Source organism: Pipistrellus hanaki, assembly GCF_964339955.1.
Source record: "Pipistrellus hanaki genome assembly, chromosome: X".
In the NCBI taxonomy this organism is placed as follows: Eukaryota; Metazoa; Chordata; class Mammalia; order Chiroptera; family Vespertilionidae; genus Pipistrellus; species Pipistrellus hanaki.
The window spans coordinates 4,376,485-4,401,425 of NC_140524.1; the positions used below are offsets into that span (position 1 = coordinate 4,376,485).

Sequence of the window (24,941 nt, forward strand, 5' to 3'; positions counted from 1 at the left end):
TCATTTGAATTGAAGGCCCCTATTCTAGCATTCAAAATTCCATAAGTTCCTGCAATGTCCAAACTGATAAAAAGCAGTTTATGTCCAGGAATTTAGTAAACACATTCTGGAAGCTATTTCAACCAATGTCTTAGCTATGTGCTGTGAGAGCTTTGAAGAATTTCAACCACACATCACATTTATTATTTTCAGGTCTTCTTCAACTAACTTATCCTACAGCCTGTCCTTAAGAATTTGTTATGTTTAGCCAAACAAATTAACTTGTTCTTTTCCACACATAAGCCAAAACTACTGAATCAAATTATTCTCCCACATTTATTTCCCCTTTGTGGAACACTTGAATGAATATATACATTTTGTTTATTCATATATCAGTTGATGGATGTTGAAATTCTTTCCACTTCAGCCTATAATGAATAAAGTTGTTATGAACATTGGCATACATGGCTTTGTGTGTTATATTTTCATTTTTCTTCAGTGGTACCTCAACAATTGCTGGGTTTTACAGTAACTTTGTTTATTTAAGAAACTATCACTGTTTTTCCAAAATGGCTGTTCTATTTTACATTCCCACCAGCAATATATGAGGATTCTAGTTTCTCCACATTTGCACCAACATTTTAATAGATATGAAATGATTTCCTGTGGTTTTTATTTCCATTTCCCTAAAGATGAATGATATAGAGCATCTTTTTATGTGCTTATTGGTCATTTGTACATTATCTTTGATAAAATGTGTATTCAAAACTTGTGCCCATTTTTAATTGTCTTATTATTGAGTTGTGAGAGTTCTTTGTACATTCCAGACACAAGTCTTTTGCCAGAAGTAGGATTTGCAAATATTTTTCTGGTCTGTGGGTTGTCTTTTCATTTCCTTAATAGTTTCTTTTGAAGCACAAAAGTTTTATAATTTTCATGAAGTCCAATTTATTAATTTGTTCTTCTGTGTATTGTGTGTTTAGTGTTATATATAAGAAAATTTTGCCTAACCCAATATCACCACAATTTTCTCCCATGTTTTCCTTTAAAAGGTTTATAGTTTCACCACTTATATTTAGGTCTGTGACACACTTTGAGTGAATTTTTGTATATACTGTGAGGTAAGGGTACAAACCCATCCTTTTGCATGTGGATAGCCAGTTGTCCAGTACCATATATTAAAAAACAACAACAACAACAACAACAACTTTCCTTTCTCCATTGAATTGTCTTGGCATCTTTGTCAAAAATCAATTGACCATACATGTAAGGATTTATTTATGAACTCTCAATTCTATATTATTTTCTATTCTCATGTCAACATTACACTGTCTTGGTTACTGCAACTTTATAGCATGTTTTGAAATCAAGAAGAGAAAGTCCTTCAAATTTGTTCTTCTTTTTCTTTTTAAAAAAATATATTTTATTGATTTTTTACAGAGAGGAAAGGAGAGAGATAGAGAGCTAGAAACATCGATGAGAGAGAAACATCGACCAGCTGCCTCTTGCACATACCGGGGATGTGCCCGCAACCAATGTACATGCCCTTGACCGAAATCGAACCCAGGACCCTTCAGTCCTCAAACCGACGCTCTACCGCTGAGCCAAACCGGTTTCGGCAAATTTGTTCTTCTTTTTCAAAAGTGTTCCATTTCTTTCTCCTCCTTCTTTGTGCTATTGTTTTTTATATGTTATAAATTGAATAATAGTTTTGTAATTATTATTTTATGCAATCTTATATCATATCTTTTGAATCTTAAGAAAAGAAAAGATTTTTAAAATCTACTTACACAGTATTTTATAATTAGCTACATATTTAATATTTCTGGAGTTTTTATTTCTTTGGGTGAATTAGAATTATCATCTAGTGTTATTTCCTGGCAGCCTAAAGAATTTTATTATTTCTAGAAAAAAAACATATGTCTATGAAAAACAAGATTTTTTCAGCTTTACAAAATACTAAATAACCCAACCTAGAGGCAGATAAAACTTGAAGAGTACAAATATCTACATCACAAAAGGCCTGTGGTCCTCACGCAGTAACACCATCAAGACCAAAGGAGCGGTGGCTCTTTGTGGGCGGGGCTCGAGCTACTAGCAGCAGAGAGCTATGAGTGGCAGAGGTAGGGCGAGAGCTACTAGCTGTGGAGAGCTAGGAGCCTGAGGACCGGGCACAAGCTACAAGTGTTGATGGGTGGGGCAGTCAGCTGAGACAAGTGGAAGTGAGCTACTCATGCACGATTTCATGCACACTGGGCCTCTAGTTTTATTTATATCCACAAATTCCTGGCATGTTCATATTCTCATGTGGTATCTACACATATTCTAGAAAACCCAACATCTTCATCCAACCAATGTGGACCTCACCACCTCAAGCCAAGAGAGGGGACTTCAAAATTACTCAGAATAATGGATATTGCCTTCCAGATGGAGAGACTAACACCTGTCTCTCCTCCAGTGGGTGAACTGCAGAAACTCATAGACCCACTCAACCCTGTCTCTGGGGTGCAGCTTGAGAGAGTCTTTGGTAAAGCTTGTCCTTAGGATTTGGGGGTGCAGGTAAGGTTAGACTGATGACTGCTCCCACCTGGATGAACCTGTAGAGAGGAGGCTGATGTAGCAGCCTGAACTGTCAGGGTGAGGGAAGAAAGCAGCAATGTAGACAGTGTGTGCATCCTTAGTTTGGCGAAATGAGGGTGTGTGGGGTTTTCCCAGGGGTCAGATGCATGCTACAGAAGGCAGCCAGCTGGAAGAATTTCAAATGGGTCTCATGGAAAATCTTCCAGGTAAGGAGACTGCAGCTATGGGTAACCCCTGTGATAGAAACTGAGGCAGTAAGCAACTGACCTGAGAAGTGCTTACAAATTCAATGTTCTTAGGCTCCTACAACTATCAGGGTCCCTCTATATTCCCTCTGCTACACTCCTGTATCACTGCTAAAGTTGTGCAGGATTGTTGCAAAGGTCTTGCTGTTATCAATGCTTTAGTTTATGTGAAAAGCCACGAGGCTATTGGGTTCAAAGGCTTGGAGAAAGAGCTGACATGCAAATTAAAACACAAGACAAAAAATATTAATTTGGAATTATGTGGGGAAGCCAGGGACATCTTAACTGTAGTAGTCAAGGTCCACTGAGTCTCCGTTCCCAGCTGCTTTTATTTACTAGAACACACAATTGACTTTTAGGAATGCAAACAGACCTATCAATGGTAATGTTAGTAAACAGTAAGATTATGAGGTTTGAGGGGGTTTGCTTTAGGCCAGTGAGTCAGCAGTAAGTAATAAAATGCAAATTCACCCTGTGAATATCAAAGAGGCCCAGATCAGCCTTCTGCTGGACTTCTCGAATTTATATTAATTACTGTTGATCTCGGTTACCAGCAGGTTTCATCCATTTGCATTCTGGATTCCTGAGGATACATGTTACCACGTTTTGTTCAAAATGTAGTTTGTGAATTTTTTTCACTTTCATAACGGTTCTGTTCTTAAGATAGTAATCAGAGAAATCAAAACACCACAGTTATCATCATCTTGCCCTGATCTGTTAGTCTGATGCTGACGTTTAGAAGAATCAGGCCAGTTAGCTTGTAGAATTCCCCAAAACAATCATGATTGTTTTTCATGATTCCATTTAAACGTTAATCTCTTGTACCTTCTATAGACTTCCAGTTAGGTCTAGAAGCTTGATCAGTTTCAGGATAAGCATTTTAAACAAATACGTAATAATTGTCAAGAATACTTCATAGGTGCTACTGTGCTACCCACTACTAACGATGCTAAGTTTTCTACGTAATTAACAAATAATCTGCAGAGTGACATTTTGGCTCTATTAAGTCATCCAAACCACTGGGGGAATGTTAGTTAAGTGGCAGAGAGGAAAGGAAAAGAGGGAGAAGCCAGGATGTTGGCTCTAGCACAGAAGGAATTGGGGTGCCCCTCAGTGGGACCCTGCAATGCCTCACCCAAGTTCTGTTTGGTGAGCAGACAGGTGCAAGCACCTGGCCTATTTCCCCCCCAGACTGACAAGGAACAGCTTTCCTCAAGGGCACTGCGGGCCTTTCAGCATGGTGCCAAAGGCTGGCATTAGAGAGGGCAGCTGTCTGCTGCTTTATGCTGAGTTTTCAAAAGAGCAGAAGCCAGATTCTCTGGGGTCCCTGAAACTGTAGCCTCTAGATTCATTTCAGGGCACCAGGCATCGGAGTTTCTCCCTCATTTGTGTGTGTTGCTACCCTCCCCGCAGCCAAGTGAAGCTCCTAGGTCCTCCTCCAGGACCCTTCCAGGACTGCCCCTGAGTCTCCCCTCTCCCCCCCTCACCTCCCCCCTCCCCCCCACACACACACCCCTGAGCCTGAGAAGACAGCCCGGCTCTGAAGGACTAGCCAGGCCCCTGAGTCCTGTGAACAGCAGGCGCCGCTGTTCTTATTCTATTCGGAGGAGCTGACGGAAGTGCATAGGGTGGCTTTGGAGGATGGAGGGACACCAAGTCCCTAGGGGGCACGGGTGGGGGAAGGGACCTCCGCTTGCCTCTCTTCCCAGAGACCTCTCCCCAGCCTTCCAAGTCCTCGCGGAAAATGATCGCAGAGAACCACGTCAGATTCACTGTCCCCTAAAGATGCCATGCTGATCAGGGGGGGGGGGGGGGGGGTGTAAGGGAAACCGGACGCACCGGTTCTGCGCTTGCGCGGAGCTCGACCGGGTTCCGGGGTCACTGGGTAGCGGAGCGGAAGTGCTCAGCTGACCCCGAGGGGAGGGCGTGAGAGTCCGCTGCCTGTTCTCTGCCCGGAGCTGTCAGATCCTGTGAAGCTGTCAGATCCTGCGAGCACAGTAAGGGGAGGGTCCGGGGTGGGGGTCATGGGGTGGGGTGTCCAGCGACAGAGCAGAGGTGCGATGTGTTTTGCGGGGGGACTGCGGAGATCAGCGAGTGACAGGGATTCATTGAGTGCCTCCTAAACGCCCTGAGCAGGTACTAGGATTAGCTTGGTTGTACAGAGCTAAAGGAAGAACAGAAAAGTTAGGAAACGAGTCCATAGCCACACAGCTAGTAAACTGGGGAGGCGTTTCCTTTCTTCCTCTTTGATTTTTTCCGTCTAGCACTTTGCCTTTCTGATGTACCTAAACGTATTTATCAAGTTGGTTCTTCTCTGTCTCCTCTGCCAGAATATAGCTCCACAAGATCAGGGAACTCAGATATTTTGTTCCCTAGCATATCTCCAATAGGAAGAAAGTAGAACAGGCACTCACTTTTTTTTTTTACTTTTATTTTTATTATTTTTAATTTCTTTATTGATTATGGTATCACATAATTGTCCTCATCCCCCCATTCCCATCCCAAACCCCTCCCCATGTATGTCCCCACCCCCTGTTGTCCATGGCCACTAGTTAGGCTCATACGCATGCACAGAAGTTCTTTGGTTGATCTCTCCCCCTACCCCCACTTTCCCCTACCTTCCCTGAGGTTTGATGGTCTGATCGGTGCTGCCCTGTCTCTGGATCTGTTCTTGTTCATCAGTCTATGTTGTTCATCATTTCCCCTAGATGAGTGAGATCATGTGCTACTGGAAATACACTTATAAGAACCAAAAATGAGACAAGCCATAATGGTTACGTCGAGAGGCAAATGAATCAGTCTGTAGTGAGTTCCTTTCTGGGCCAACAGTTCTGTTGAGTCCCAATTTCAATGTCAAACAGTTTCTCATGTGTACATAAAGTGGCAGAGCGCACAGTTTGGTTCCAGAGCTCAGATGCTTCTGAAGTGAGGCATAGCTCCCGGTCCTCCTACCATGGAGCTCTTACTAAATGTTAACACTTAACACTAGAATGAGTTTATTTAAAGGCCTCCTGGTGTCCAGTAAAACACAGGCTTTCCTTGTGGACGAAAAGGGGCCACAGGCTAACCTGACTAGCTCAGGGAAAGCCTGCGTGGTGGCCTGGCAAACTCAGAGACCTAAAGTCACCACATAAGATGGTCTGACATGAAAACGTTTTAAATTAGAAAGCAGCTGTGGTGGGTAGTCATGTCTTAGACAGGTATCTTTGCTGACAAAGATCATCTTAACTGAGCCTATTGTGGTACTTTGCATCTATGATTACACACCTGTGGAATGTCAGGTAATTTGTAACTTCCCTTTTCCCAGACCTCTCAGGGCACAACCAATGTATCAGGGCACCAGGGCAGAGACCACAAATCCCCTCATTTTTATTATAATACTGCTAATTGTTGGCTCTAAACTATCCTGTACAAACCTATGTAAAGGAAGTATGTGTCTATCATTTTACTTTTTATCCAATCCCACAGGTTTCCCCACTTTGCTTTCTCACACCTCCCTAACCAATCACCAAGGGATTTCATGTAACCCACTTAACTAGTACATCTCCTCCTTTGATTGTGATGTATAAAACTAGGTGAAGAAGCTACCATTCTCCAGAGCATTAGCTGAGTACTTTGAGATTCTGTTTCCCGGTATTTGTCAACAGTTTGGCTCAAATAAACTCACAAAAATTCTTTACAGATTTGAATGTTTCTTACATTAATATCCTCAATTTCACTTCATCATGAAGGTTACTAGTTGCATTTATGTGCTCACTGTCTTTCCAGAGTCAGGGTGCATAACTGAAACCACTGCTCATCAACTTCAGACTCCAGCTTATCTGCCCAGGGCTTCTTTAGTCTACAGAACTCAGTCTGAAGTCCCAGAAGGAGGTAAGTTTCCCAGATCAGAAACAGATATCTGCTGCTAAAGTGATTGTGCCGCGCTAGCTCAGCCAAGGGTTCGGTGAGCCCAAGGGAGGGTGGAGAAGGGTGAAGAAAAGACAGACAAAGAGAATAAGCTGGGGCTATGTGGGTCTCCTGTGCCTGGCTGAGGCCACAGAAAAAGTTCCAGGCGGCAAGCTGAGCCTTTATTTTATAGCTAGAGGTAAACAAGGTGGTGGTCACGATAGTTACAATGTTCTTATGCGTTTCACTTGTTTTGGCAGCACTTGCTGCCCCTCCCACAGCCCATCAGTGACCCAGAAAGGATCTAGGGGCTCATAAAGTCAAGCTTAATTATGTTAAGAGGGCTGTGCCCTCTATTCTAGGACTTGTTTGCAGCTATGCCACCAGGTCAGTCTGAGGCTTAACCCTATAACCGCTCCCTACAAGTGATGGTCCCAGATAAGATGTGTTTATCTTTGAACCTCAGTCCCTCTTCCTTAGGAACCAGAGAGTTTGTGTGACATGAATTAGAGGAGAAGTCCCAGCCCAGAGCCCAGAACTACATGCTCAGAACAGAGAGAGGAAGCTCACACGAGAGCAGGTTCTGGAAGAGCTGGACCCACAAGGGCCTCTGCCGCTCCCTCCCGATGAGAGAGCATGGCTGGTATGCTGACTCAACGTCCAGCAATACTGAAGGACTAGTGACAGTGGGCACTTGGACCACTATTGGAGAGAGGAGAGTTACAGACAGATGGAGGGGCACTGCCAGGAGGGGGGAACCTTGCTTTAGTGCCTGCAAGGTCAGGATCAAGCTGGGAAGATCGCTAGCAGCCTTCCAAAGCTTTCCCCTCTCCCAACACCTGTGTGCACAGTGCTATGCTCCCCTCTTTTGCCATTGACTACTTCTGGATTTGAGTCAGTTCTGTGAGATGAATGTCCCTCGTGCTTCTAGCAGAAGTACTGAATCTCCTCTACCCTACCCAAAGTACACAATAGGTTTTTTAAAATATGTTTTTAGTTTTCTTAATTTGTGGAACTTCAGAGTCATTGCTAGGTATGCTGCCATCTTTTTTTAAAATATATATTTTATTGATTTTTTTACAGAGAGGAAGGGAGAGGGATAGAGAGTTAGAAACATCGATGAGAGAGAAACATCGATCAGCGCATCCTGCACACTCCCTACTGGGGATGTGCCTGCAACCAAGGTGCATGTCCTTGACCGGAATCGAACTTGGAACCCTTCAGTCTGCAGGCCGACGCTCTATCCATTGAGCCAAACGGGTTTTGGCCAGTTCTGCTGCCTTCTGTTGATGCTACTGTAACTGGGCCTGAGAGCATGATTTATTAAGCTACACGTGCTAAACCCTGTTGTCTCAATGCTGCCACAGGGATTGTAATAACGGTTATCCAGCACACAAGCCCCTTGCTGAAACTTTCTTTGCAAAACTCCCCAACAAGGAAGAGCATGTAACCAAATCGAAATCATGAGAAAGGGGGAAGGGATGGTGGGGTGAGCCAATGAAGGGCAAAGGGCGCGGGTTCCCAGCTCCATTGGAACTGACCAGTGCTGGGCTCTTCTCCTCCCTGCCCTCTCAGCCCTGGTTTGTCTCTTTCCCTCCAAACCACAGCAAGACATCCCTCTCCTCCAGGCTTTGCTCAAGGTCTGTCACCTATAGGGCTTAGTGTGATAGTCAGGGATTTGTAACAATTTTTAATTTTTGACTAGTAATTAATATCCACTGAGAAATGCAAAGAAACAAAAGAGGAAAGTTGAAATCACCATGCAAAGGTAACTGTCAACATTTTAATAAATGCTTTTCCAGACTGCTCTTCCTTAGTACACACATACTGCTTACCAAATGGAATCACACTGCACTTGCTTTTTGTAACCTGATTTTAAACATGTTAAGAAATGAAAACAGGATCCCACGCCATTTTTAAAGCCCATGTGGTATTACTATTTGTATTTCTTACTTTATTTATATATATTTATTATTATTATTTATTTGAGAGAGGAAGGAAGAGGGAGAGAAAGATAGAAACATCAATGATGAGAGAGAATCATTGATCAGCTGCCTCCTGCAAACCCCCCACTAGGAATCAAGCCCACAGTCTGGGCGTGTGCCCTTGACCAGAATTGAACCTGGGACCCCTCTATCCATTGAGCCAAACTGGCCAGGGCTGTATTTCTTACTTTTTAATGGAGGTTTAGTTGAGCCCAAATTTTTGAATGGTGGAAACAACTACATTAACATCCTTGCAGCTTTGTGCTCTTTGTATTTGCTTTTTTTTATGGTAAATTTCCAGGAATAGAATTATTGAGAGAAAGGAGGTACAGGGTTATTAATAGCTTCTGAGTAGATGTTTTCAAACACAAGTTAGACATCTGTCCAGGAAATGGAGACAATTCCATGTGCAAAACCCACAAGTGCTTAGCAACATCTCAAGAGAATAGATTGGTGCTACCAGGCCATTGTTCCAGATTATTCTACCCAGGGTACAGGGTGATTGTTATTAGGCTGATGATTATGGCCTCATGGCTGTTTGCACTGACCTTGACCTTCCTAATTCTGCCTTTGTAGACCTCCATCCTTTGTCCAGAGCAGAACAGAATGGCCATGTCCCAGGTGAGTGCCTCGTTTCCCCCCTACTTTGTTTCCAGTGAGCTGCAGGCAGCTTTGGGGAATCTGTAATGAAACCTTGAAAACTCTGTTAATCCCCTCTGTCTGGCCGTTTTCTCTTCAACCTGTCATACACCTCAGGTCTCTCCAGTCCTTGCCCTCCCCCAAAAAAGAATAAGAAAACATAAAGGACAAAGACTTTTTTCATCTTATTCCACTGAGAAATTCACCTTGTCTTTCTTCTCTTCCTTCTCAGAGAAGATTGTTTAAATACATAGAATCATCTGGCTTCTTCCATTTCTTCACTTCCAGTTCACTTTTGCTTTTTCTTTATGTTGAAAATAATGAAAGTAAATCGATGCTTAATGTTTTGATATGCATAAAAACAGTAGGCAAAACAGTCCCATTCCTTCTCCCCCCAGTACCACGCTCTTCCACAAGATTCCTGCTGCTAACAGTTTGGTGATAACATGGTGTGAATGCATTTACATCACTTAAATTAACTGAAAACAGATACATATGTAATATCACACATGTTTTTGCACCAATGCCATCCAGCTCCCATACCTATCTTGCTTTTCCCACCTGATTATATATTCTGGGTGGTGTTCCTCATCCTATATAATAAAAAGTTAATATGCAAATTGTCCCCTTGACCAGGAGTTCTACCAGGGGATCCAATCTCCTGTGTCCTCTACCCCCAACCGGCCCAGCCCAATTGTCCCAATCAGGGCAGGCCAGCTGGACCCCACCCATGCACAAATTCATGCACCAGGCCTCTAGTCAATACATAAATATTATTTTAGTTCCTATCTCGTAGTATGGATGTATCATTTAACTTTTTTTTCTATTCATAGATACTTAGGTTTTTAATTTTCTTCTTCTATTAATAAACAGTGCCTCTTGAATAACTTTCTAGGTATCTATTTAGTAGTGCAGATATTTATGGAGAATACACCTGGAGGTTGGGATTTTAAATCAAAAGCATTCACAATTCAAATTTGCCCTCCCAAATCCTAGATTAATTGCTACTTTCACAAAATTTTAAAGGCCAGCTCATGTCTATGTTTAGCTTTTCCAGACTCTTGAAAGATGAAAAGAAATTCAATTCATTTTATGAAGCCACTTAACCTTACATTTGAAGAAGATACTACGATGTAAATCATAGACCATTTTTACTTAAGAATATGCATACTGCCGAAACAGGTTTGGCTCAGTGGATAGAACGTCGGCCTGTGGACTGAAGGGTCCCAGGTTTGATTCCGGTCAAGGGCATGTACCTTGGTTGTGGGCACGTCCTCATTGGGGGGTGTGCAGGAGACAGCTGATCAATGATTCTCTCTCATCAATGTTTCTAACTCTCTATCTCTCTCTCTTCCTCTCTGTAAAAAATCAATAAAATACATTTTTTAAAAGAATTTGCATACTAAGTTTCTAAAAACATATTCTAAATAGAGCTTTAATGCAATGAATTGAACATTTTTTAAAGTAATTTGTACAGATGATAAAAATTCAAACAAAAGCTTTGTTTAACAAAAGGTGAAGAAGAATTCTTCCTGTCCTCCTGTCCCTTCATCTCCATTTTTATACATTCTTCTAGATATCAGGTATGCATATCTATCTTGAAATAATCATCCTTTTTCTTTCTGTTTTCTTTTTTACATATGACAGCACATTCTGGTCCTTTTCATGATCATTTTCACTTCACTGTATTTGGTCAGCCCCAGATTTTTCTCAAATTGACACTCTTGACATTTGAGGCCAGATAATGCTGTGTCATAGGGGGCTTGAGGATACATTGGAAGATATTCAGCAACATCGCTGACCTCTACCCTCTTGATGCCAGCATCCCCACCCCACGTGGCAATGAAAATTTTTACAGACATTGCCAACTCTTCCCTGGAGGACAAAATCACCCAGGGTCGTACCCCATTACGAAGTGGCTAGTTGATAGCCCACTGGCTGGAAATACCATTACATATTTACCTTCTGTGATGTACATTGAGGATGTTTTGATGCCATAAAAAAAAACACACATAGCAATACATATCCATGTACATTTCAGTTTGTATCCATATCTGATCTGGAAGATAACTTTCTAGAAGTGAGAATTCTAGGTCAAAGACTGTGTATCTTAAGTGTTGACAGTTTAGGGCTTCTAAGCCAGGTGGCCCCTGTCTTCTCTAGTGAGGTCATGGTCCCTAGCAACTGAGCTATCATTTGGGAAGAGTGAGAGGAGAGGGTGAGCTGCTCTGAGAACTCCTGCTTCCTGTCTCATCCTTCTGCAGAGCTAAGTAACACTGATGCCATGTAATGCCTATTGGAGCCTTGTGGGTGCAAAATGTTTCCTTGAATTCAAGACCACCAAGTGTTGGTGTGACAGTATAGAATGCAGAGTGTAAATAAATGGGTTATTGGTCTCTGACAGGAATCAGGGCACTTAGAAAAGTGAGTTTTTGGCCCTAACCCGTTTGGCTCAGTGGATAGAGCGGCGGCCTGCAAACTGAAGGGTGCCAGGTTCGATTCCGGTCAAGGGCATGTACTGTGGTTTCGGGCACATCCCCAGAAGGGGGGGTGCAGGAAGCAGCTGATCAATGTTTCTCTCTCATCGATGTTTCTAGCTCTCTATCACTCTCTCTTCCTCTTTGTAAAAAATCAGTAAAATATATTTAAAAAAAAAGAAAAGTGAGTTTTTGTTTGGAGGTGACAAGCCAAACATAGACCTTCTGTTTTTACCTCAATCTGCTGACCAGGCCAGACACAGACCCTCCAGCTTCCTGTTTTGTTTTTTGTTGTTGTTGTTTTGTTTTTTATGATGGACTAGCTAAGATTAGAACTGCTCGTCGTTGTAAAGGAAAAACCCATTGAGTCCCTTCTGTACAAGGGAAAACCCAGTTCTTCCCCACCATGTCTTTCTTTCCTATATTTCTCATTTTTGGGTCTCTGTCACTATTCACGCAGAACACTTCCCCTCTGCCACTTCCGGTCACCAAATGTGTGGAGACTTTTCCCCACAGCAAGCACTTCTCTGTCACTGGGTATCCTACAATCTAACTCATTTTTAACACTAACTACCTGGAGATAGCATCAGTTCCTACAAGTTAAGGGCTCAGTCCCACAAACTGCCCACCACACCTGTGTTTCTGACCAAGCAGCTAGGGAACCCAGAGGTTCCAGTGACTCCCCATCTTGGTTAATTTGCTAGAGTGCCTCACAGAACTCAGGGAAACACAGGATATGATAAAGGATACAGATGAGCTGCCAGAAGAAGAGCTACATAGGGTGAAGCCTGGGAGGGTTCTGAGTGCAGAAGCTTCTGTCCTCATGGAGTTGTGGGGGCGGAGGGGGGTGTCACCTTCCCTGTATGTGGGTATGTCCACCCACCTGGAAGCTCCCTGAATCCCTTACTATAGGAATTCCTTCAAGGCTTCCCCTCATACATACAATAATTATTAACACCATTTCCAGCCTAGTCCTTTCTCTGGAAGGTGGTGGTTGGGGCTGAAAATGCCAAGCTTCTAATCATGGCTTGGTCTTTCTAGTGACCAGTCCCTGATTCAGGAGTCAATCGAGAGTCACTTCTTTAGAACAGAAAGCGTTCCTAGTGATTTTAACATTTAGGAAATTATAAGGGTTTTAGGAGCTCTGTGCCAGGAACCAGGGAGCAGATACCAAATATACACTGAGTGGCCAGATGATGATGATCTCTGAGCGCATAATAATCTCGCCACTCAGTGCATATCCTATATAATAAAAGGCTAATATGCAAATTGTCCCCTCAACCTGGAGTTCAACCAGCAGGCAGGCCAGCCAACTGCCCACGTCCCCTCCCCCTGGCCAGGCTGGCCGGACCCCACCCATGCACAAATTCATGCACTGGGCCTCCAAAACACACACACACACACACACACACACACACTGAGTGGCCACATTATTATCCAATCAGAGATTATATTTTCTATTATCTCACAGTCATGATTGAGTAATTGCATTTAGAGCTTGTCTAGTTCTGTAGTCTCTATGAAGTCTTCTGTGTCAGCCCCAAGGATAATTTACATCTTCTTCTCTTCTGTTCATAGTCTTCTGTCACTGTCCTCTGAGGGCTGATAACCTTCCTTTCCTCTCACTTTCCCTTCCTCCCTCTATCTCATATATGAGTTTCTAAGTGTTCTTTTACCTCTGCTACACTGAAGCGCCTTCCATTCAGGAGGTGTTTGTTTTTATTAATCTTTACATCCTTGAAACTTAACTGCTTGCTCACTATTCAATAATTATGGGTTAAAAGAATGAATTTACAGGGTAAGATATTTCTGACACTTGATCTGTTTTTTCATAAAGCTTAAAATAATTATTACATAAACACTTTATATCCTATACTATGTCAAACTGTGGACAGTGAACAGCATAAGGACAGTTATATAGACGAAGGCAATGCAGTGTCCTGTATTAAAATGAAAGTGTGGAGACCTGGCCAAGTGTGCTCAGGGGATACAGCATCAGCCTGTGCACCAAAGGGTTGCAGGTTTGATTCCCAGTCAAGGACAGGCAATTGGGTTGCAGATTCTCTCCCAGCCCTGGGTTGGGGGTTGCAGGTGAGAGGCAACCAACCGATGTGTCTCTCACATCAATCTCTCTCTCTCTCTCTCTCTCTCTCTCTCTCTCTCTCTCTCTCTCTCTCTCTCTCTCTCTCTCCCCTCCTCTCTCCCTTCCTCCCTTCCACTATCTCAGAAAAGCAATGGAAAAAAATATCCTCTGGTGAGGATTAACAAAAAAAAATGTGGGTGTGGAAACCAGACCACATGGGTTTTAATCCTTAATTCCTAGGTGTGTGACCTTGGGTGAGTAACTTTACACCGTGTGTGCCTCACTATCTTCATCTGTCAGGGTTCTGGGTGGGGGCAAGGATAGAAATACTTAGGATAGGCACAGATTAGGCAGTTGATATAAATCATATATATCTAGTCCCCCGAGCGCTAAAGAAAACTGTGCTGTTGTAGGAATCATTGACCTTCAGAGACGTGTTTTTGGACTTCACCTTGGAGGAGTGGAAGCAACTGGACTTTTCTCAGAAGAACCTCTACAGGGATGTCATGCTGGAGAACTATGGCCACCTGGTCTCAGTGGGTGAGGGACTGCTCCATGGTGTGGCTAGAATACCCCTATTCATGTCTCCCTCTCTCGGCTGTTGCATGCTCAGGGGTGTCTGAAGCCCTGAATGAGTTCAGGCCTAAGGCTCACTGTCAAGAATTCATAATCCTGTTTGCACCCTGCACAGTATGTCTGTGCTCTCGCTTTCTATGTGCATGGTTTGCATGAGGGGAAAATAGCTGTCCTTATGAGACAGCCAAGACCAGACCATCTTTACCCTAGGCCTCGGTTCTAGACTGCCTCCAGCATCCTATCTAATAAAAGAGTAATATTCAAATTGACCACCACTCCAACACACAAGATGGCTGCCCCCAGGTGGTCAAAGATGGCTGCCTCCATGGGGACATAAGATGGCCACCACAAGATGGCCAACAGGGGAGGGCATTTGGGAGGAACCAGGCCTGCAAGGGCGGGGAGTTGTTGGCAATCAGGCCAGCAGGGGAGTGCAGTTGGGAAGAAACAGGCCTATAAAGGAGGGCAGTTGGGGGCTATCAAGCCTGCAGAGGAGAGCAATTAGGGGTGACTAGGCCAGCAAAGGAGGGAAGTTGGGGGCAACTGGGCCTGCAGGGAAGGGCAGTTGGGGGTGACCAGGCCTGCAGGGGAGGGCAGTTAGGGTGACCAGGCCTGCAGGGGAGGGAAGTCAGGGGCAATCAGGCTGACAGGGGAACAGTTAGGCAACAATCAGGCTGACAGGGGAGTAGTTAGGAGGTGATCAGGCTGGCAGGCAGAAGCGGTTAGGGGCAATCAGGAAGGCAGGCAGGCGATCTGTTGGGAGCCAGCAGTCCTGGATTGTGAGAGGGATGTCTGACTGCCCGTTTAGAGGCCCAAACGGGCAGTTGGACATCCCTGGAGGAGTCCCAGATTGAAGAGGGTGCAGGCTGAGCTGAGGGACACACTCCCTGTGCACAAATTTTGTGCACTGGACCTCTAGTTAATAATAAAGTCCTGTGTCATTTCACCTCCACAGGATACCTGGTGGATACACCAGATGTGATCTTCAGGTTCAGACAAGGAGAAGAGGCCAGGAAGGAAGATAGAGAATCCATAATACGGAGCTGTCCAGGTGAGCCTGAGCTAGCCAGTCAGGACAGGGCCAGGAGAACACAGTAGAGCAGTGAGAGCTTGGCCTTGGGCATGCCCTTGAGCTCTTCTCAGAGCCCCAGCCTTAAGGACAGGACTCAGGTTGAAATGAGTTGCTGTGATATCCACAGGATGCCCCCCATACACTGGTTGCCTAGCGAGAAGAACCAAGCCTTTTCTTCTCCATCTTTTCTGGAACTTTCAGGGCTTTTCCCCTCTTAGACATTTGTATTGTCATCAGAATAGAAGTAGATGCAGGTATGATGTTTCCTCTTTATTTGCTATATGGTGGGCCCTTTGAGTCTGAAACTTAGAGTCTTCAACCTCAGGGAAATGATCCTACCTGGTTTAATAGAATCAGTGTGGACAAAAAGTTTTGGTAATGACCTTCAACTCTACCCGATCAGGTACCCACTTGTCTCTGCCAGCCCTTTGCGGTGAACAGGGTCAACATTTACACAGGTCTCTGTTTTCTCTTCTTATTTCCTCTAAGACTCTTCCAAAACTGACTTGTGATTGCTTGTTTTCATAATCCTCCTCTTATAGGTACTTCCTTCCCACTCAACTCTTTTGTCTTTTGTATTATCTGTTTATTCAAAAAAGAAATAAAAACTGGACAGGACATTACTTCATGTTGACAAGCTTCAGTGAGCCATACCTCAGTCCTGAACAGAGCTGCTTTTTCCCCCCTTTATCTGTTTGTTTTTGCTCTGCACCCCTGATGGGGATTCAGGCACTATTCAGATGTTAGTTTTCTTCTTTCTCCCCCACTCACAGTGCCACTCAGTGTGCCTCTTCCAAATAAGTCTGTCTGGAATGCTGCTACTATTCAGTATGGTTCTTGGACTAGCAACATGGTCAAGGCCTGGGCTACAAGAACAAATACATCTCAGATTTTCTGCATCTGAATTTGCTGTTAAAATTAGTGTCAGAGCTCCAGCTATAGTCAGGTGCTGACCCAGCTGATCCCAAGTGACTCCTGGGTGCCTTTCCCAGACCCCATGCCTACTGGTCAGAGGCATCCTCTCTCTCAGAACCTTCCTGTACAGGCATGCACCCACCACTCTGTAGCTTCTCCCAGGGATATTTTGGGCTACAATTTCCTCTTTATTGCTCAGTCATTCCCATATCTACTGCCTTATAGAGATTCACCAGGAGTTCCCATCTACTGATGGCAAGCCTTTTCCTACTTCCAATGTTTCCAGGGATTGTAATGACTGAGTTCATTCTTATTTCAGTGGTTCCTGGAAGGAGGAAAAGCAAACTAGAGGCACAGTCCAGCGTGGAGTTCTGATTCCCTTATATAAAAAGTATACAATATTGCCCTGGCTGGTATAGCTCAGTTGGTTAAGCATCATCCTGTGCACTAAATGGCCACTGGTTCTATTCCTGGTCAGGGCACATACCCAGGTTTTGGGTTTGATTCCAAGTCCAGGGTCATATATGAGGACATGAATCAATGTTTCTCTATAAATCAGTGAAAACATTTTTAAAAAGTATTCCTTCCTATATAATAAAATCCTAATATGCAAATCGACCGAACAATAGAACAATTGGTGGAAGGACCAGTCGCTCTGATGCACTGATCACCAGGGGACAGGTGTTTAATGCAGGAGCTGCCCCCAGCCTGCAGGTCCCAGGCCAGCCAAGGCAGGTGCAAGTGGGGGTCCCCTGATTGTCCCAAATCACCCTGCAGAGGGAGGCAACCTATGGCAGCAGTGGGGGGCAGGGCCAGTGAGTGGGTGATGCCAGGCCAGCCAAGGTGGGTGCCAGTGGGGGCCCCCCAGTTGCCCCAACCATCACCCCACAGATTGGCCCCTGATTTCCAGCCAAACTTAGGGACCCTACCCATGCACAAATTTCATGCACTGGGCCTCTAGTAAGATATTAAAAGTAGTGGGGGCTCATGTTATGTAGGAGTTCCAAACAGCATTTTATTCAGAGTAATCCTAGTGTGTTTCTAGTCATGCTTCAAGTGCAGCCTCTTCTCAGGGTTTCTGTTTTTAATTCTTGGGAATTTTTAGTTTTGTCACCCTTCTGTGAAAGATAAGGATTTAGCTCAATTACACATTGGCCTTCTGCTTCCAGCTTCTTCACAATTTTTAAAAAATTATTTTTAGTTTCTTTAATTTGCTGGTTCTTTATGTTGGATAATTTTGGATTCTATCCTAGATACTGGTGATTGTTTTGTTTGTTTGTTTTTTAATATTCATTTATCATGTGATAAACCTGGTTAGATTCAGACCACTAGTTTCATCTCACCATCTGAGGGTGTTGATTACAGTCAGTTCAGTTTTCAAAACCTTCACTGGGCTTCTTTGGATCTGTATTGTGTATGCACCTTTCAAGAATTAATGTAAGACTTGAGTGATAGTTTAAGTCTTTGTACAATTTTCAAAGTCTTCGCTGTCCTGCTTTAGGTCTGTCTTATGCACATGTTACTCAGGTGTTAGTCTCAGACTTGAGCTGTGGTTTAAATTTTAGTTTAGTTTAATTCTTAAAGCTTTTGTATGAAGCTTTGCTTTCCTTGCATGCACAGCTCTTGGATGAGCTCATATCTTATGGAGATTCAGATGACAAAGTTTTGTGAGGAAAACCTGAGTGATATATAGCTGCTTTTCCACTTTCTGGTTCACCTTCAAGTCTCTCTGCTTTTGTTTACTTGTTAGAATCCTCAAGTAGTTGCTTCACATATTTTGTCCAAAGTTTTTAGTTGAAATGATCAATAGACATACTTCATTGTGGCCAGATGTAGAGACCTCAATTTAATTAATTCTGGGTTTTATCTTATCTCTGTCCTGTTGCTAGTTGGAATTTAATTTTCCCTTTTCCTATTGTATAAGATAGAAGCTTATATCATTAATTTGATAGCTTATTTTTCTAATATAAGCATTGTGAATGCTATGAAAGTCTTTAAGAACTGATCTAGCCGAAACCGGTTTGGCTCAGTGGTAGAGCATCGGTCTGCGGACTGAAAGGTCCCAGGTTCGATTCTGGTCAAGGGCATGTACGTTGGTTGTGGGCACATCCCCGGTAGGGGGTGTGCATGAGGCAGCTGGTCGATGTTTCTCTCTCATCAACGTTTCTAGCTCTCTATCTCTCTCCCTTCCTCTCTGTAAAAAAATCAATAAAATATATATATTTTTTAAAAATAGGAACTCTTACCCTTAAAAAAAATAAAGAACTGATCTAGCTGTTTTAACACATTTATTGCATAATTGACAAGAAATCGCACATATGTAGAGTGTACAATTTGATAAGTTTTGACATGTACACACCCATGAATCTATCACCAGAACCAAGATAATGAAGTCATAGATGAGTTGGAAGTATTCCTGCATCTCCAGTTCTGTGGAAGAATTTGTGTAAAATTGGTATTAGTTTTTACTTAAATGTTTGATAGAATTCCCTAGTGAAGGCATCTGGGATTGGCATTTTCTTTGTGGGAAGGTATTAAGCTACAATTTCAATTTCTTTGATATTGGATTATTCTTGAATTAATTTGGTAATTTGTATCTTTCAAGGAATTTGTTCATTTCACCTAAATTAGCATATAGTTGTTCATAATATTCCCTTATTGTCCTTTTTATTTTTTAGGATCAGTGGTAATTTCATTTAGTTTTTAAAAAGTCTAATTGCATGTAGTAGTGAAAACTATGAACTTCATTTAAAAGGAAACCTTTCCCCCTTTTCTCCCTTTTGAGTCCTGCTCCCCTCATTCCCTCCCTGGACAAACAATATCAGGAATATGGTGAGTATCCTTCTAATCCTTGTTTTTACACTTTAATAGATATCTGTCATTAATATAACATTCTTCTTGTAAATTTATCAGCTTGGTGTTTTCAAACAATGGAGTCTTTCTACAACTTGCTTTCTGTATTCAGTGTTGCACTTTGAGCTTTACCTATGCTGATATGTTACATTTACTTCATTCATTTTAACTCTTGTATAGCATGCTAATGTCTGAGTATTATAGTTCATTAATCTATACCTCTATTAGTGAGCATTTGGTTGTTTCTACTGCTTTGTTGCCATTCTTGTACATGTATCCCGACTTACATTTGCAGAATTTGTCTATGGTGTCACTACAAGTGGAATGCCTAGTAGGGTACGTACATTTTCAATATCACTAGGTGTATTATCTCTTTTCTCTTATAAATAAGTTCAAATTGCCATTGTGTGCTTAAGAGTTTTGCATCTGTGTAAATCACATTTCTTTATAATATGCTCATATTCTGACCTTATTTGCTTTTGGCATTAAGTTCATTCTGTTTTGTATAATATTAAGCATTGTTTTACTATGATTTTATTTTCAACATTTCTCTCTCATTTTGTTCCAGTTGTCTTTTGAAAGCAAAGAGCTAATGTTTAAAAATACAATTTAATATGGTTAGATTTTAGTTAATATTTGTTTATTGTACTATTACTATATTTGTATTCCTTACTTGTTTGTATTTTATTATATATATATCCTGCTTTTTTTAACCTCTTTTTTTCTGCTTTTGTTGTATTTTCTTTACTTCCCTTTTCCCCTTTAGCCATCTTCCTCCTGAATATTTCAAGTACCAAGCATTATTCTTAACCATGAGTCTTTTCTTGTCCAAAAAATGTCTATATTTGTCATCTTTCTTTGAAATAATTTCTCTAGGAGTAGAGTTATAAAATGATAGCTTCTCTCAGGATTTTGAAAATATCCTTTAATATTTTGGCTTTTTTTTTTTTTTTTTTACCTAGATAGCAGGTCCCCAATATCATTACCAGATTCAGATGAGAATGACTCATGGGAATCAGCATATAGTTGTATTGACAGCTAAGATTTATTACAGTGATGAAGTGAGCATATATAATTAGATCATAAGGGGAAAACACTAATAGATTCTGGAGGAATTCATGTATAATATCCCTTATGCTTTCTCTCTCCCATGGAAGGTCACACAGGGCACACTTCTTCTAGTGAAAATTCAGCAACCTATGTGATGTTTATGCCCAGGGAAGACTATTCGAGGCTCACCTCCCTCAGATTTTGTTGGAGGCTGGTCAGATACACAAACGCAGCCTAGCACACACCAAAATGCCAGACTCCCAGAAAGAAAGGAAATGTTCAGCATAAATCAGTATTTGTATGAGCAGCCTTATCTCTTAGGGAATGGTGGGGACATTCCTGAACTCCAAATTCCCAGATGTCAGCCTACGACCAATCTCCCAAGAAGGCTTATCATTTCTCTATTTCTCTTAACATGTTTCTATTTCGTTAGCTCTTTATGCTACATTTTTGCGTTACTTGTCAAGCTCTGTCATCTAATTCATTAAATCTGTCTTTATCTGTGACTAGTTCAACATCTCTAGTTTAACAACACCTATATATTCTTTTATTTTTATATTTGTTGTCCCAAAATTTCCTATTTTTCACCCGTAGTCCAATTCTTACCTGATTTTTTTGTATACTTAAAATGTATTTATTTTTAAATCCATATATTTCTAGGAATGTGGGATTATCTTTAAATGTGTCTGCTAATTCTTTCTCACAATGATTCATTTCTTTGTGAGGTTTTTAATTGCTTACTGTGAGCTCTTCAGTGAGAACTGGTTTTCCATAGATGGTCTGTGAGCCCTAAACTATAAAAACATAACAATATACCTTTTGGAAAGTTTGCCATTGCTAGGAACCTACTAATAACAGGACCAATTTTCAGGTTAATTTTCAGATTGTTGTTGTACTATACTGATAATCACTTGAATTGGGTTACAGAACTAGGTTTTTTGTTTCTTATACACTAGAGGCCTGGTGCATGAATTTTGTGCATGGGGGGCGTTCCCTCAGTCCAGCCTGTGCACTCTCACAGTCCTGGACCCTTCACCCCCTCACTCTTTGCTTCCCGCCTACTCGCTGATCCTTACTGCCACCACTGCTACTCTCACCACTGGTGAGCCTGGCTTTTGGCTGAGCGACACTCCCCCTGTGGGAGCACACTACCACCAGGGGGCAGCTCCTGCATTGAGCATCTTCCCCCAGATGGTCAGTGAGCATCATAACAACCAGTCTGGTTGTTCTGCCGTAAGGGTTGCTTAGACTTTTATAATATAGATAATATCCTTATTTTCAATTCCCTTAACCAGTGGGGAGTCCTTCTAGTTCCTGTTAAACATGGAAACACATTGTGATTCCAGCTTTAAGTGAAAATTATATTCTGAACATTTGTGCCCTGTGATCTGGAGTCCCCTGCAAATCCTCAAGCTTCAGTTTCTGTTCATCCCTCCACTTTAAATTCCCACTTCATTGCTCACATGTAATAAGTTTATTTTCTTGATTTTGAGCTTGACTGTATTTAAAATTATTTTTGTTAAATATAGGACAGCATTTCTTTGCCTTTTCATTTGGTAGTGGTGGAGGGGCATAAAGAGGGTCTATCCACATCAGCTCAAATCTATTGATAGAAATTCTCAGTGGGGTGTTTATGAATTAATTTTATCCCAGAACATTATAGTAGGAGCATTTACAAGTTTGATGATTTATTGCATTTTTTCCCTAGAATTCTGGCAAGTTGACGACCAGAAAGATAATCACAAGGAAAGCCAAGATAAATCTCTGTGGCAAGCTACATTTATACATCAGGAAACACTGAAGGATGCAAGTGACCAAGAAATAAGAACATGCAGAAAAAGTATTTATCGCAGCACAGACTTTGTTTCTATAAGACAAAGACTCCTTAAACATTATTCATGGGAAAGATGTTCAAAACATAATTTTAATTATATTAGTCAAAATAGAAGCTATGGAAAAAGAAAGATGATGAATAGCAGGCATATTGGGAATTATGCTTCCATTCTAATATTGATAAAATTCAACCTGGAGAGAAAAATCTTTGAACCTAAACACCATGGAAACACTTCCACCATAAACGAGCCCTTAAAAGTCAGAGAATTCAAACTGGGGAGAAATCCTATGAATGTTCTGACTGTGGAAAAGCATTTATCCAGAAAGGAAACCTTGCTTTTCATCAGAGAACTCACACTGGAGAGAAACCTTATGAATGCTGTGAATGTGCAAAAGCCTTCAGCCAGAAGTCAACCCTCATTGCACACCAGAGAACGCATACAGGGGAGAATCCATATGAATGCAATGAATGTGGGAAAACCTTTATCCAGAAGTCAACTCTAATTAAACATCAGCAAACTCATACAGGAGATAAATCATTTGTATGTGGTGAATGTGCAAAAGCTTTTAAGAGTTCATATCACCTTATTAGACATGAAAAAACGCACATTAGACAAGTATTTTATGAAGGTATCAAATGTGGTAAGTCAAGCCTTATACATCAGAAGACTCAGGTGAGAAACCCACCCCCATGAACATCAGAAAATGCATACAAAAGAGAAAACTTATGAGTGCAACGAATGTGGAAAAAGCTTCAGGGGGAAGTCAGACCTCTCTGTTAATCAGAGAATTCACACAAGAGAAAAACCTTATGAATGTAGCATATGTGGAAAGACTTTCAGTGGAAAATCACATCTCTCTGTCCATCATAGAACTCATACAGGAGAGAGACCTCATGAATGCAGAAGATGTGGGAAAGCCTTTGGTGAGAAATCAACCTTATTGTACATCAAAGAACTCATACAGGAGAAAAACCCTATAAATGCAATGAATATGGGAAAGCCTTCACTGAAAAATCACCACTGATTACACACCAGAGAATTCATACAGGAGAGAGACCCTATGAATGCAGTGACTGTGGGAAAGCCTTTAGTAGGAAGTCTACTTTCATTTAACATCACAGAATTCATACGGGGGGAAATCCTATGAGTGTAGCAAATGTGGGAAAGTTTTTCATGTGAAATCAACTCTCATTGTACATCATAGAACTCATACAGGAGAGAAACCTTATGAATGCAAAGAATGTGGCAAAGCCTTCAGTGGGAAATCAACTCTCATTAAACATCAGAGAAGTCATTCATGAGATAAAACCTCTTAATATACTTAAAAGGGTTTACATCAGTAGCAGTTATATCAATTCATCCTCGGAAATAACTCTTAAAGTTCAGAAATTCTTCATATAGTATTTAATGTTCATTTAATAAAATGTACAAAAGTATAATTGCAGAAACATATAATAAATGTGATCAATTTTTCACCCAGAATTCTTATGCATGCATTGCAAATTGTATATCAGAATTCAAAAGTGACAAAACTGTGTCTTGGTGTTGGAAAGCCTTTGGAGAGAATTGAAATGTCATTGCTTATCAGAGTATTTATGTTGTGGAAAAACTAAAGATTTAATGAATTTATAAAACTGTTGTAAATTATGAGAGAATCCAAACATTGTGCAAAAGGTGCACAGGCTGAAAATAAGCACTCATTAGTAACACTAAGATATATTCATTGTGGAATAGAGTCTGACATTTTTAAAAGAACAGTACACTAAAGCATAAAATATAAATCCTAGCTAGGGCAAACTCCCAGTGTATTTCTTAAATAGAGTGAGAAAGGATGGGTCAGCATGATCCATGAGAGGAGCTTTGACACAACTTGCTTAGGAATGCTGCTTATAACATAATATTTTGCCTTTTAAGAAAAGTTAAATCATTTTATGGTTACACTAGAGGCCCAATGCACGAAATTTATGCAAGAGAAGGCCTTCCTTCCCCCCAGCTGCTGACACCAGCTGCCAGCACTGGCTTCTCTCTGGCATCTGGAACCCAGGTTTCCCTCTAGCCACCAGCAGGCACCTGGGACCTGGGCTTCCCTCACAGCCCTGGTTTTGTCCAGATAGTCATCCAGAAGGACATCTGGTCTAATTAGCATATTACACTTTTATTATTATAGATTTTATGCCTCATTTTATGAGGCAATGAAAGATTTTTAATTTTTAGTGAATCTACCATCACAGCAATATTATTTAAAATAGCAAAAAAGTTGAATATTCAATGATGGGCAATTGATTGAAGCTATACCAAAAAGGTGGAATAACATAAACCAATTCAGCATTATCCTGTTTGGGGGAAATGTTCACCCCCTAACCACTCCCCTGCCAGCCTGATTGCCCCTAACTGCCATCCCCTGTAGGCCTGGTCGCTCCTAACTGCTCTCCCTGCAGGCCTGGGTCCCCCCCAACTGCCCTTCCCTGCAGGCCTGGTCACCCCCAACTTCCCTCCTATGCCAGCCTGGTGACCCCTAACTGCCTTCCCTGCAAACCTGGTCCCCCCGAACTGCTCTCCACTGCAGCCCTGGGTCCCCCCCCCCCCAATTGCCCTTCCCTGCATGCCCGGTCACCTGCAACCTCCTTCCTCTGCTGGCCTGGTCCCTCCCAACTGCCCTCCCCTGCTGGCCATCTTGTGGTGGCCATCTTGTGTCCACATGGGGGCAGTATCTTTGACCACATGGGGGCAGCCATCTTGTGTGTTGGAGTGATGGTCAATCTGC

General features: G+C 42.0%; 1 protein-coding gene across 3 annotated transcripts; it reads left to right on the forward strand.

Moving 5' to 3' along the window:
* Positions 1-4,684: 4,684 nt before the first annotated feature.
* KRBOX4 (KRAB box domain containing 4) lies at positions 4,685-24,031 on the forward strand. Of its 3 annotated transcripts, XM_084870638.1 has the most exons (8): positions 4,685-4,801; positions 6,573-6,677; positions 9,254-9,298; positions 14,290-14,416; positions 15,408-15,503; positions 19,225-19,271; positions 19,588-19,628; positions 22,051-24,031. In XM_084870638.1, exons 3-8 carry the CDS (start codon positions 9,284-9,286, stop codon positions 22,064-22,066), a joined length of 342 nt encoding a protein of 113 aa, XP_084726764.1. In that variant the 5' UTR covers positions 4,685-4,801; positions 6,573-6,677; positions 9,254-9,283; the 3' UTR covers positions 22,067-24,031. The 3 variants fall into 3 exon arrangements, with proteins under 3 accessions (XP_084726764.1, XP_084726762.1, XP_084726763.1); XM_084870636.1 differs by lacking the exon at positions 19,588-19,628 and having other exon boundaries at positions 22,051-24,030; XM_084870637.1 differs by lacking the exons at positions 6,573-6,677; positions 19,588-19,628 and having other exon boundaries at positions 4,713-4,801; positions 22,051-24,030.
* The last annotated feature ends 910 nt before the right edge of the window (positions 24,032-24,941 follow it).